The sequence below is a fragment of the Chaetodon auriga genome, chromosome 23, assembly GCF_051107435.1.
Source record: "Chaetodon auriga isolate fChaAug3 chromosome 23, fChaAug3.hap1, whole genome shotgun sequence".
Lineage (NCBI taxonomy): Eukaryota > Metazoa > Chordata > Actinopteri > Chaetodontiformes > Chaetodontidae > Chaetodon > Chaetodon auriga.
In genome coordinates this window covers 4,317,794-4,332,153 of record NC_135096.1, presented here as the reverse complement: position 1 = coordinate 4,332,153, position 14,360 = coordinate 4,317,794, and the positions used below count along the sequence as shown (strand labels likewise).

Here is a 14,360-nt window from a genome sequence, read left to right as displayed (position 1 = left end):
ATGATTCACAACACCTCGTATTGAAGACTGCCCTCGTGGAAACTGGATGGAGTTGCTGAAAACTTTCCCTTAAAGGACTTGTCAACTGCGATAGCAGTGAAGTCCAGTATGAGTTACAGAGAAACATGGAGGGAGTAATTTTGACATAACTCAAAAAGTCTGAAGGTGGCAAAGGGTCTGAAGTCTGAAGGTGGCAGTCCAAAATTTAAGGGGGCCAAGCCAGGCCTGAGCCCTCCCCATGAAAAGACTTCTGACTTGCTCCACAGTCAAATAAGAGTTCCTCATTCACGTCAATGTTCCTGGTTGCGAGGAAAAGAATGATATCTGTTTCCTCCCCATCTGTCACCATAGTGAACAACCTTGACCTTAGGTTGGCTGCTTTTCTTGAGTGATTGATCAACCGGCATTCACAAACGCCTGAATGTGCGTCGATGCACATGGGCTGCCCTCTTTTGTCTCTGTAAAAGAACATGTATCCAGTCTCCTCCTCACTGGTGTTCTTGTGGATTTTCTTGCCCTCTTTGGCTGTGGTGACCCGCCCGTGGTAGTCACAGACCACCTCACCAGTCTGGAATCTCCGGGTCGTGATGACACCCTTGCCCTTCCCTTCAACGGCGTTGACTAGAAGCCCTCTCCACTTCTGTGATCTCGTCAGCTTCTGGATGTGAGTGGAGTCCATGGTCGCGTCCTCAGCTCCGGAGGGCTTCCACTCTCTGATGATATTGGCAGCATTGGGGATGTTGCTCGTCCATCCCTGCTTTGCAATCCAGGCGCTGACTCGGTTTTCCGTCGGCAGACGACAGCAGAAGTATGCTGTCAAGAAGATAGGATGATGTTAGTCAAGAAGACTAAAATTGACAACATGTACGTAGCACATGTACATGTACGTAGCATTGTTGCTTGGGGAAAAAAAATGCTATTAAATATTGAAAAAAGAACCTCACCAAGAACATGCCGCTTTGCGCAGTTTCATCTGCGCCTTCAGCCAACGCTCGTACAGGGCCCGCTGACAGTCAGGGGATGCTCGTTCCCGCTCAGTCTTGCTTGGCACATCCCCATCCAGAGTCACCGGGTGATGTTCCAGCAGCCTATCGTACGCCGCTTGGACATCCATCTGCACATTTCCAACGGTGCGAGCAGCGCTACGGACACGACGAGCACCACTACTGGTACCCTCTTCTGCAGAGTCAGCACTACAAAAAAAAAAAGAATCAAGGTTATTATAAGAAGGGTATAAGATTTGATGCTTACAAATTGTTGATTGTATTAATTGTGTTGACAAATATGAAACATGCTTACCTTGAGTCATCAGCTAGCGCACCTAGCACATGACTGGCCCTCACAATGTTTTCTGTCTCCTTCATTCTGTAATGTTTCTCAGCCGTCGCGGTGGAGTGTGTCAGGTAGTCGGCCACTAGAGACTTGTCGGCGTCGGTCAGTCTTGGTGGCCGTCTCAAACACTCGCCGTGCCACCTGGCTGGTCACTGATTCAATCTTGTATCTATAATGAGAGTTTAAACATTAAACATTAAACATTCAAAATTTTTATAAAGATTTCTCACCGGAGTACCGGGTACATATCGGAGGTGAAATGAATCATGGTGGTTTGCTTACTTGCGGTGCAGTCTGTTCAGGTCATTGGAGGCGTTGTAGATGGGCCTCCCCGTGGAGGAGATGAAAAATCTTTCCTTGACCTCTGCGTCATCGCTCTTGCGCTTCTTGGAGTTTAGGAGTTGTGGCCGCACCCTTGTGTAGAACATGTCAAACCACTGTTGGCAGAGGAAAAATATGATTGAACAAATATGAACAAATGCATGATTCACAGGTGACTAACTAAAGCTGAGTGTCTCAGCATGTAAGGTGATTCTCCCCAAATAAGGAAGGCTGTGTGGTGACTTGTAAAATAACACAAAACAATTATTTTATCTCTTGTAGTAATTCTGTATTTGTATACATCAAGGCCATTTTGCATTAGCTGAGAGCCCTGTCTGAGATTAACAGATAATTTACTCAATCTGAGAAGTGCACACCGCTGCTGATGAGTGAGATTGTGACGGTGCGTAATAACTTGCAAAAAAGTCATTTCTAATGTAGTTACAATTGATTAAACACATTCCTGGACGTGCTTTGAACATTGAATTTGAACTTACAAACTTCTCTTCCTGGGACAGGGCAAACATGGCCACTTGCTGTGCTGCAGTCTTGTGCTCCTTCACTCCAATAACTGCATTGCCCAGTGTGTCTTTCTTTCTCACAACCCACTCCTGTACCTGCACAAAACAAGGATATCATATCGATTAGTAAGGGTACTGGCAAAAAATGTCAAGACAAAAAAGAGAAGACAAAAAGGGCACAATAATACTCACAGTCATGTGCTCCACCACGCCCGGGCGCTGGAGGTGTCTCAAAATCACCACTGCCTGGAGATAGTACACCACAAAGCTGCACTCGGTCAACTCCAGGGTCGCGTCCTTGTCCTCGAAGACCTTCCCTATAACTGCCAAGAAGTCGTTCTTGGCAGCCCTCAGCACAGCCAAGCAGTCACGCGGTGTCAGCTGCTCTTTTTCAGTCAACCGGCCGTGTCTATGAGGAAAAAGGATAAAATGTATTAACAAATCATGACATTACTTGCCACATTGCTCACTTATGTGAACTGTAATCCAGTTAGCTGCGTGCAAACAATTAAACTTACCTCTTTTGGGTGATCTCTTTGCTCACTTGCTTGGAGAAGGACTTCTGCAGTGAGCCAATGTAATCAATAAAGTCCTTGCAGTCCCCATGGAGTGTCTGATCCTCTCGCCTCAGGTTGGTGTTGATAGTGTGGTACATCAAGAATCTGTCAGAGGACGTGCAAGTATTTTAAGTATTTGCACATATTTAAGCTCAATTACGTTTATTGTCTACACAAGTGTTGATATTATATGGAGAAAAAAACCCACAACAAATGCTACCAACCTTTTCAAGCTCTTCAGGTAATTTATCTGTCTGTTTTGTGAGTTTTGCCCTGGAGAGCTCACAGAGGTACTGCCGGATCTTCTCCCTGTTCCTGACAAATTGCAGGGATGGCTGCTGTGAGTCGAAGTAGTACAGGTACCGGGCAACGTTTTCAACCTGAAGAGAGAAGATAGATAGATAGATACTTTATTCATTCCAGCATATTTAACAAATTTAAAGTAAAAGACATGCAATAAATACTCCAAAAGCAAAAAAAAAAAAAAAAACATGCTAAAAAACATGCTAAAACATTACATTGTCTTCTAATCATGACTATTTTGCAAAATCATCTTCTTTTACTTTATTTATTTATTTATTTTTTTGATGAATACAGAATGTTTTATGGTAGTGCTCACCTCCTGTTTAAAATTTTCATTGCAAAGCTCCCTCTCCAGGTACAGGCCAAAGTCCTTCAGCAAGGGATAGTCCAGAGAGTGCCTCTGATAAAGTCCCCTCTGTGCCATGAGCTTCCTGTTTTTGGTCGTCCACTGCACAGTCGAGACACTGCAATGTGGGAAAAGCGTTTTGTTATAAAACTGTGTGCTAAGATGGAAAGCTAAGCTTTAAAATGGGGAATTACTCCAGTTAATCAGATCTTGCAACCCTGAAACACTGAAGACTAGAAGGCTGAGAGCCCTGCCTGAGACTAACAGCTTATTTACTCAAGCTGAGAAGTGCATCACCGGTGCTGATGATTCCCAGACTGAGTGAGGTTGTCAATGTTTGTAATTTCTTGAAAATAAAGTCATTTCCAAGTTACAATTAATTAAACGCATTCCTGGAAATGCCTAAACATGTTAACATGAGAGCCCTGCATGAGATTAACAGATAATTTACTCAAACTGAGACGTGCTGAAGCTGATACTCACAATTGAAAGCACTTGCCACTGCTGACAGAAGTGTTGTCAGACGGCTCACTCTCGCCAGTCTCAGGAGCCGCACTCTCAGCTGTCTGTGTGGTTGATGGTCTCGCTATAACATTGGCATTGGGGAGTGGTGGAGGGATGCCGGTCACCACCATGTGACGACGCTGCAGCTCCTCAGTCAGCCTTTGAATTAAAAAAAAACCAAAAACATAATTTAGACAATTATATGCAATACAATTTAAAAATTTCATGCATTTCAGAGAGTAAACAAGAAGTGATGTTTGGAAAAAAAAAAAAAAAAAAAAAGAGTGAAAAGTTCTTCCACAAACCTGCTGAGTGGATCAGCATCATCCAAAATTTGGCGAAGCAGCACGTAGGGGAACACCCTGCCCGACACCAGAAGATCATGGACATCCTTCTTGGCCTTCTCCACCGCTGCACCAATGGCTTCTGGCGTGCTGCCTTTCATGCAGACTCGGCGCAGATGCACTGACAGGAAGTCCTTGGTCTTCAAGCACAACGGGCAAAGGAGATAGTGCCTGTTGGGCTTCCTGGACATGTTTCTCTTAATCTGAAAAAAGAAGAAAGAAAGAAACAACAAACAAAGAAGCAACAAACAGCGGCAGGAGAAATGTCAGTTAAAGAAGCAGCAGTAAATAATCCTTCTCCTTTCGTCGGCCTGAAAAGCTGTAGTCCGATGGATTTCTGCATGGCACCAGTTGATGTTGTTCCATTAGGTGAAGCATTTACTTTGAAAAAATTACAGTGTTCAAAGCAGTCCCGGTCGCCTGAAAACCGCAGCTAGGAATAATGGAATAGGACTCCGGTTCTATTTTGTGGGTTTTCTTCTCTGAACTGAGGCCGTGATTAAGAGGGATGGCCGGGGGCATTCATATTGTGCCGCTAGAGGTGAAATTCTTGGACCCGCGCATATGATGCATTTCACTTTCACTTATTTTCAATTTCTGCTTTTCCTGCATTCAGCAGAAATTGAAAAGAATAAAAATGACATGTTGGACTCTGAACTGTTTATTGAATGTAAAGACCGTGGACGAAAGATGCATCAGGTCTGCGTGTTGCACTATGACATCATTTGGCCATCAGGCTTCATCTGTGACAACTGTTTGAAAAGTCCAACAAAACAAGAATAGAGAACAAGTTTTCATGCATCAGGTCACAGGTCAACAAAGGGTCTGGGTCAACAAAGGGTCTTAACAGTGCATATGATGCACAGGGTATTTGACAACTGTGCATATGACGCACAGGCAACACCAAGCTCCACACTTTTCTGCATGGCCCCATAAGAAAGGTGCAATGTGCAGTAGATGTTGTTCCATTAGGTGAAAAAAAAAAAAAAAAAAAAGCTTAGAGTGTTCAAAGCAGGTCTGGTCGCCTGAATACCGCAGCAAGGAATAATGGAATAGGGCTCTGGTTCTACACATGATGCATAACAAGACTGCATAGCCCAGTCTACTCCCATGATGCACTGCACCTTTCCAGCACCATAAGAAAGGTGGAGGACAATCATGGAGCAGTCATGCAAAACGCAGAGATCTCCAAGTGGCTCGGGAAGCGGTTGAAAATGTTAAAGACACCGCATTGCATCTTTCTGGCATCATAACAAAAATGCAATGTGCAGGAGGTTTAGAGTTAATCCCTGCAGTTGCTCTACCTATGATGCATTGTACCTTTGAGGCTGTCAAATAAACCATCCATTTGACAGCCAGAGCTGTTTCAGCCAGATAGCTCTGTGCATAGTGCACCTGTCTAGCACCATACGAAAGAGATTTAGTTTCTGCAGTGACTGGCAGCTATCTGTCTAATACACTGTGCATCATATGCACACACGCTAACACCCACGCCCAAAAAGAAAAAGGAGGACGACGTAGGGTTCGTAAGGTGAAGCCTGGGGTAAGCTGAAACTTAAAGAAATTGATGGAAGGGCACCACCAGGAGTGGAGCCTGTCGCTTAATTTGACTCAACACGGGAAACCTCACCCGGCCCGGACACGGAAAGGATTGACAGATTGATAGCTCTTTCTCGATTCGGTGGGAGGTGGTGCATGGCCGTTCTTAGTTGGTGGAGCGATTTGTCTGGTTAATTCCGATAACGAACAAGACTCTGGCATGCTAACTAGTTACGCGGCTCCGTGCGGTCGGCGTCCAACTTCTTAGCGGGACAAGTGGCGTTCAGCCACACGAGATTGAGCAATGACAGGTCTGTGATGCCCTTAGATGTCCGGGGCTGCACGCGCGCCCACAGCCCGCAGGCTATGAGGGTGACGTCATCAGGGGGGAGGAATGAACAGGGCATGAGCAGGTGCGCCAGCGTCGCCTCTCAGACATCCAACAGATCCCACCCACCGTACACCTAGAGCACACACACACACCCACACAATCCCCCCAGAGGTAGCTATACATTGTAATTACAGAGCAGAGGGCGAGCGTGGGGGTGGTGTTGTCTTAATGTGTATGAAAAACAAATGTTTATCTCTTTGAGACGGTTCTGTTTTTTTCTACAGACTCCGTGCTTGCTGCATTCACATTTCTTTTGTATGTTTCAAAAACAGCCGTCATGGCCTTGAATTGTAGCACAACCAAGCTCTACACTTGATGCATTTCACCTTTCTGCATGGCACCATAAGAAAGGTGGAAAGGTGGACTGTGCATATGACGCACAGTAAGCACCCATAATGCATTGCACCTTTCTGGTACCGTAAGAAAGGTAAAATATGCAGGAGGGTAATAGTTGATCACTGCAGTTAGTGTCAACTGTACTATTACTTGAGCGTGCTGTTGACCTTAAACAAGTCCTTGTTTTTCACTTATCTGTCAAATGCACTATGCATATAATGCACAGTTCAACAAAACAATCAAGGCAAAGTTATTTCAGAAATACACTTTTACTTTTTTGTATCAAGTTGGACGAGAAGACAGATGCTGTTCTTATGTCTGTAAGTATGTTGACTTGGCTTGGCATTATTATACAATAGATGTCTCAACAGACTGCAGAGACAGACAGAAAGCAGACCGACTCACATTTCTGACACCGCATGCTTCCTTGTATTTTAGTGTATACTGTAGCTGCAATGCAAGTGCTGCTCAGCCCACTTTTGTTTCATTCATTCCACTGAATTATTTTCAGTATTTTCACTCTGATTATTATCAGAAAATTTGTTAATCTACCCAACACGTATATTACAGCAGAAGTCTGTTACACTGTGTATTTGATGCACAGCCTATCTGACAGCCCATGGTGCATTGCACCTGTGCAGAAAGGTTAGAGTTTGTCACTGGAGTGACTGCAGTGGTTGTGCTTGGTTGCGCATATGATGCATTTCACTTTCACTTATTTTCAATTTCTGCTTTTCCTGCATTTAGCAGAAATTGAAAAGAATAAAAATGACATGTTGGACTCTGGACAGTTTATTGAATGTAAAGACCGTGGGCGAAAGATGCATCAGGTCTGCGTGTTGCACTATGACGTCATTTGGCCATCAGGCTTTATCTGTGACAACTGTTTGAAGAAGTCTAACAAAACAAGAAAAGAGAACAAGTTTTCATGCATCAGGTCACAGGTCAACAAAGGGTCTGGGTCAACAAAGGGTCTTAACAGTGCATATGATGCACAGGGTATTTGACAACTGTGCATATGACGCACAGGCAACACCCATGAAGCATTGCACCTTTCTGGCACCATAAGAAAGGTGGAAAGTGCAGGAGGGGTAGAGTTAGTCACTGCAGTGACTGTCTGTCACATTATTACTCGATGCATTGCACTTTTCTGGCACCATAAGAAAAGTTCATATGATGCACAACCTAGCCCAATCCGTGACACCATAACCAAGGTACAAAGTGCAGGAGAATTACAGCCGAAGCACTGCGAACAAAAAACATCGAGTTTGCTGACCAGAAACAGGAGTTCAACAAGCATTCCTCCAAAAGGGTGTGCTCTCTGTTTCTCATTTGATGCACAGCTCAACCAAGCCCCATGCTTGACACATTTCACCTTTCTGCATGGCACCATAAGGAACGTGGAATGTGCAGGAAGGTTAGACTTAGTCACTGCACTGACTGTGAACTGTGCATATAATGTACAGTGTAGCCAAGCTCCACACTTTATGCATTTCCTTTTCTGCATGGCCCCATAAGAAAGGTGCAATGTGCAGTAGATGTTGTTCCATTCGGTAAAAAAAAAAAAAATTAGAGTGTTCAAAGCAGGTCCGGTCGCCTGAATACCGCAGCAAGGAATAATGGAATAGGACTCCGGTTCTACACATGATGCATAACAAGACTGCATAGCCCAGTCTACTCCCATGATGCATTTCACTTTTCCAGCACCATAAGAAAGGTGGAGGAAAATCATGGAGCAGTCATGCCCAACGCGGAGATCTCCAAATGGCTCGGGAAGCGGTGGAAAATGTTAAAGGCCGAGACCGCATTGCACCTTTCTGGCACCATAACAAAAATGCAATGTGCAGGAGGTTTAGAGTTAATCCCTGCAGTTGTGCTACCTATGATGCATTGTACCTTTGAGGTTGTCAAATAGATAGCCATCCATTTAATAGCCAGAGCGGGAACAAAGAAGAAGGAGGATGATGTTCTAGTTGTACGTGGCTTTGAGAGAGGACTTGAGCCAGAGAAGATAATTGGAGCAACTGACTCATGTGGAGACCTAATGTTTCTTAAGAAGTGCAAAGACTCAGAGGAGACTGATCATAAGTGCCCAAAGATAGTTATAGCCTTCTATGAGGAACTCAAACTATACATACATATACAACCAGTAGAAAAAATTTGTCTTACTGAGGCAAACTGTCAACCTTACTAGATGTTTATTTTTTCTTCACAGGCACATACACAAACAAACAAGCATCCTACAATCAAAGGAGGCCTAAGCAGCCAATCCTTCCCTGATGAAACCATCATGGCCTTTCTGCATAGCACCAAAGGTGGAATGTGCAGGAGGGTTGAAGTCAGTAACTGCAGTGACTGTCAACTATCTCTCAGCTCGAGTAGCTGGAGGCCAAGATGGCGCCGGAGGGGAAGATAATCTGCCGCAGATCTGCCAGGGGAAGATCTTGGGGAAGTGACGTCACAAATGGGCGCGCCTATACTTGCTATACTCATTCTCACTATACTTGCCTCCAGTTACCAAGTATAGAGCAGTGTATCTCTGCCCAGACTCGCCATCTTGGCATCCTGTTACCTATACTTGATTTTGATTTTGACTTTGATCCAGAATGACGGTTAGTAGCCCCTGATTTGATTTATGGTGGTGTGTTTTCCTATGTCATTGAAGCTCCGTTGGATTGCTTGTATTTTCGGCAGCGTAGAACTGGTCTGATGTTACCGACCGTTTTGTCTTATAAGTTTACATGTGTGTAATTGATCCGATATTACGGACGGAGACTTCTCTGCAGTAATATAGTTTATATTTAGCAATAAATATCAGTCTCACTGTCCATACGTCCTTACGCTGGCAACTGTGTGGACAGCAAAGTAAGAATTTCATTGTACAGGGAAACGTGTTTCTTTACTGTGCACATGACAATAAACACTTTGAATTCTTTCTCTGTCTTTAGCTGCACGCATAAACGATGTGAAGTCTATGTATCTCTCAGTCTATTTTATCATAACTCCTCCACTATGTATGAATTTACACGTTACATTATGTTCTTCTCTCCAAGAATCACCACACAATGTATATCTTTTGTCAAACTTTTTTATTTGTATGTCATTCAGTGTTGTATGAGTTAAAAAAGGACCCCATTGAAAAAAGCCTAAACGCTTTCTTGTGGCATCCTTTTAGTTGACCTTATACCAGTGAATTATACTGTCATGAAACGGTACTTTTTCTTATGCAAACGGCTAATAAAAATATCAATCAATCAATCAAACTGGACAATAGTTTTAGAGTTTTCGCTCCAACATAGTATGTAAACATCAGCTCACATGGCTGTAGGTGCAACAAATTATATTGTTATAGATTTGAGACAAGCTGGGGTGAACATGTGGCACAGAAGCTGCTGGGGCTCCTGTGGTGTTAACACTGCTAAGTGTGACTTTGTATGTAAGTTTATTGCTTAATTTGTGTAAGTATAGTGTTGTTGTTTTTCTTACAATGCAATATCTGTTTTAATCAATATTAAATATTTTGCTTCACAGCATGTCTCAGTGCAGAACCTCAAAAGGTCCTGTAACTTTGTCCCTGTGCCAGACATGTTGCCACAAGTACCATTGCCCTTTCTGCCATCCATCAGTTTTTCAGCCCTGTGAGAGCTATAACCGTGTTTGGGATCACATAGAGTCACATAGAGTAAAAGCAGTCCGGCATAAAGGTGAGCAATTTCTTGGTTTAGTCTTTATTTGCAGTTGCATAATAGTAATAGGTTATTTCCTAATGTGTTACAGTTAGAAAACTCACTTCACAAATCAAAATGCTCTCATGCCTCCAAAACACATGCAATTTAACTTAATTATTGTCGAATATGATTGTTATTCATTGACCTTTTCAGAATAACTTATTGTTCCTGCTTGGAATGTGAGACACATTGTCTAATATATTTGTGGAGTGTTCAAACATTCTTTCAGGAACACTAATGTTATTTTCTTCTTTGTTTCAGAATTCACAATATTCATTTGTCATTTAGAGTGCCGCAAACAAAGACATTTCCACTGCCCGTACTGCCCCAAGACGTTGCTCAACAGAAAAGAGTTTTTGCAACACATAATAAAATGTGAGGAATCTGTGACCACGACACCAGTGACTCCAGGCAAACCAGCAGTGACCCCAGACACACCAGCAGTGACCCCAGACACACCAGCAGTGACCCCAGACACACCAGCAGCAGTGACACCAGGCACAACAGCAGTGACCCAGATGTCCCCAGGTAGAGGTAAGCAATTCTTCTTTGCTATATTGCATAATTTATTTACTTATGTGCTACAGTTAATACAATGCATCTCTCTTATGCCTCCCAAACACACAGTAATAATTGAATGTAATTGTGTTTCATTGATCTTTTCAGAATAACTTATTACTGAGAGTATGTCTGCTTAAAGAGGTTGTGTAGCCATGCATTTTATAGATGGATGGATATTACATATTGAATTAGTCTACTTTCAAATTTTTTTTTTTTTTTTTTTGGGGGGGGGGGTCCTTAAACCATTTTTTTGTGTTTTGTTTGCTTGCCTGTCGACGCTATTTCAAAGCTTTTGCTTGGAATCTGAGACAAATTGTGTAAATTGTGTAATTGTGTCAAACATTTTTCAGGAATACTAATGCTGTTTTTGTCTTAATTTCAGAATTCATCCGTTGCAACTTGGAGTGCCGCAAACGGAAACATTTCCACTGTCTACACTGCCCCAAGACATTAATAAACCGAGCTGAGTTTTTGCAACACCTAAGAAAATGTGAGAAATCTGGGAGAACAACTCTGACCACGACACCAGTGACCCCATGCACCCCAGTGTCCCCAGGCTCAACACCACCAACCCAGGGCGTACCACCACCAGCGACTCCAGGCACCCCACCACCACCAACGACTCCAGGTGCTCCACCACGACCACCAACGACTCCAGGCGCTCCACCACCACCACCACCAGCGACTCCAGGCACCCCACCACCACCAGCGACTCCAGGCGCTCCACCACCACCACCACCACCAGCGACTCCAGGCGCTCCACCACCACCAGCGACTCCAGGCGCTCCACCACCACCACCACCACCAGCGACTCCAGGCGCTCCACCACCACCACCACCACCACCAGCGACTCCAGGCGCTCCACCACCACCACCAGCGACTCCAGGCACCCCACCACCACCACCACCACCAGCGACTCCAGGCACCCCACCACCACCACCAGCGACTCCAGGCACCCCACCACCACCAGCGACTTCAGGCGCTCCACCACCACCACCACCACCAGCGACTCCAGGCGCTCCACCACCACCACCACCACCACCAGCGACTCCAGGCGCTCCACCACCACCACCACCACCACCACCACCAGCGACTCCAGGCACCCCACCACCACCACCACCAGCGACTCCAGGCACCCCACCACCACCACCAGCGACTTCAGGCGCACCAGCAGTGACCCCAGACACTGCAGCAGCAGACACCCCTGGCCAACCATCTGCGACCCTATTCACCAGCACCACAATGTCTCCAGGCACAACAGCAGCAACACCAGGCACTCATGTGTTTCTAGCTAAAGTACCCCAGCCACCATTGAGCCAGTCTATTTATAAGGAGCATATCAAATGTCCCAACTGTGGTTTGTGGCTTTACAAAAAAAATCTGAGAAGGCACATCTTAAAGAAGCACACTTCAACTATCAATGACATCACAGCTGCTGGCCATCTACGTAGTCAGTGCATTGACAAAGAGAATGGGGTGTTTGCAGTGGCAAAGTCTTTCCGGGGAACTTGTTTTCCCATCCATGCCATCAAGAAAACATGGGGTAATACACACAGAACACACGGAACATTCTCCACCATTATAATACATCTGTCAACAAAAGATTTGAGAAGATGTACAGGACTCTCACTATGGACATCACACTTAATATGAATGGACAGGCTGTAATGGGTAACATTGTCATGTTTCTAAAATTTCAATATTCCTGTCTGGGTCTGTAATGCACAACATTTCACCGTATGTTTGACCCTTTTGTATTTGTGTGTGCACTAGGATCACCTGAAAACCTGTGTGGGGAGCACTGTGAGAGGAGGACAAAGGCATCACTTCTGAGGCCCTGCAGAGAAACATGGACCCTCCCAGGACATCCACTACAGGAGGAACTGGTAACTATGGTTGTAAACTATCATGACTGTCATCCATTCCCTTGTTCAAAGGTGACGGTAGCACATATCCAGTAGATCGCTGGTGCTGGACATATCGAAAAACTGTTTGAAATAATTCTATTTGGCACGGCAGTTTATGTCTGACATGGTTTACTTAGTGTAAATACATGGTTTAGCCGGAAACTTTTCCTTCATCAGGCTATTACGTTTGGCTGAAAACGTTATACCATGTATTAACACTATCTTGGAGATAAGCTGTTATACATTTACATTTATTAAACACTAGCAGTACAGCATATACACAAGTAATGTTCAAATGATAGCACAAAAAGCCAGGGACTTACAGTGTGGTCCTGTGTATTCAATTCATAGATGATACTAATCATAATCACAGTGTGAACAAAGTCATGAGCAAAAGTATATGTACAGCAGTGTGCAGGGCTATTTGTCTAGGTCCTGTTAAATTTTAATCATGTGCACTTTCATTGAGGTTTTGAATGACTATTGCCACACTTTGATACGTTGCGGTAGGGCGTTACAAATTTTGGTATCAGAGTTGAATATATTATGTGCCATGTTTATGTTGAATTTGGGGTGCATGAGATCAGTGGAGGTGCCTCTGGTGTTTCTCAATTCAGTGAAGTAGTTGGGTACAGGGGCACTGATTCTGAGTATCTTGAAGACCAGGCAGTACTGACCTCTACCGTGAGCCATCTCACTCTACCCAAGTGAGCAGGGGCTATTAGGCTAATCTGTATCTTCTTGAGAGGTCTGTAGTTGTGGTTTTAGTGTTAACCCTGCTATCAGGATTTGTTAACTACATTATAATCTATAACACTTGCTTGCTGCAACATTCTAGATTGACTACATTTTGGATGACAGTAAGCCGGCAGAAGAGCTGATCATCAAAGACGGCCACACATGCCTCACGCGGGACAACATGCAAACCCTGGGCCAACAGAGGGAAATGGACTCGATGGTAGGAGTGGCTCGTGAGCGAGTGCGTCAAGTAAAAAACACATCAAAAGCACCGGCCAGGTTTCCGGTGAGCTTCAAAGTAAAGTAAGGGTTTGGTTTCCGGCTTTTATCAGATCCCTTCAAAATAAAATAAAATAAACGAATAAATAAAAAAAAAAAGAAAAAAAAAAGAAAAATCTGTTGCGCATTGTGTGTTTTTTTACGTCTGCGGGGCTGCAGCTGGGTGCCTCTCGTCTTGGGTTGAGAAAATGGCAATTACTGATTGATTGATTTGAAAATATTTTATAGAACTGTGTTTGTGTGTGTGGTTTTTACAGGTGGGAAATGCGTGTCTCCGAATTCTCAAGAAAGCCATAGAGCAGCAGGTACTGTACAGTAAGTCTTTAAAGTAACATATGTTGATAGGCTGCAGTACTCATCTGAAATCTTTATTCTACAGGGGAAAACTATTAAAGTGGTGGATCTGCATGTCCCACCTACTTGGCTCCCACCTACCAACTGTGACCCACTCTTAACCTTCTCAGTAAGTTTTAATTGCTGTTGGAACATGCAACATTTATTGAGTTACAGTCAATTTAATCAATACATGCCTTTATTAGGTGACAGACTCTAATAAGGATCTTGTGATCATCCCACTGTGGACCCCAGGGCACTATCTACTATGTGTAAGTGTACATTTCTTTGAAGCATAATGCATATGAACTGAAGAGCAA

General features: G+C 44.0%; 2 protein-coding genes and 2 long non-coding RNA genes across 4 annotated transcripts in view; 2 read left to right on the top strand and 2 right to left on the bottom strand.

Annotated features, from left to right (window-relative positions):
* LOC143316288 (uncharacterized) overlaps nt 1-4,453 on the bottom strand; it is a 36,939-nt gene extending 32,486 nt beyond the window's left edge. The window contains exons 1-8 of the mRNA XM_076724169.1: nt 4,190-4,453; nt 3,864-4,043; nt 3,351-3,498; nt 2,956-3,111; nt 2,693-2,836; nt 2,367-2,583; nt 2,151-2,270; nt 1,615-1,769 (exon numbers count right to left, since the gene is read on the bottom strand). Of these exons, the coding sequence (XP_076580284.1) occupies nt 1,615-1,769; nt 2,151-2,270; nt 2,367-2,583; nt 2,693-2,836; nt 2,956-3,111; nt 3,351-3,370 (812 nt within the window). The 5' untranslated portion in view covers nt 3,371-3,498; nt 3,864-4,043; nt 4,190-4,453. The remainder of the gene's footprint in view (nt 1-1,614; nt 1,770-2,150; nt 2,271-2,366; nt 2,584-2,692; nt 2,837-2,955; nt 3,112-3,350; nt 3,499-3,863; nt 4,044-4,189) is intronic.
* The window catches only part of LOC143316073 (uncharacterized), a 114,979-nt gene that overhangs the window by 84,692 nt on the left and 15,927 nt on the right, over nt 1-14,360 (bottom strand). Inside the window, exon 5 of the mRNA XM_076723788.1 lies at nt 12,837-12,852. Coding sequence (XP_076579903.1) covers nt 12,837-12,852 — 16 coding nt within the window. The remainder of the gene's footprint in view (nt 1-12,836; nt 12,853-14,360) is intronic.
* LOC143316096 (uncharacterized) lies at nt 10,087-11,366 on the top strand. Its single transcript, XR_013076249.1, has 3 exons — nt 10,087-10,198; nt 10,484-10,756; nt 11,166-11,366. It is a non-coding gene; the product is annotated as an uncharacterized LOC143316096 (long non-coding RNA).
* On the top strand, nt 12,454-13,994 carry LOC143316094 (uncharacterized). Its single transcript, XR_013076247.1, has 3 exons — nt 12,454-12,669; nt 13,529-13,648; nt 13,965-13,994. It is a non-coding gene; the product is annotated as an uncharacterized LOC143316094 (long non-coding RNA).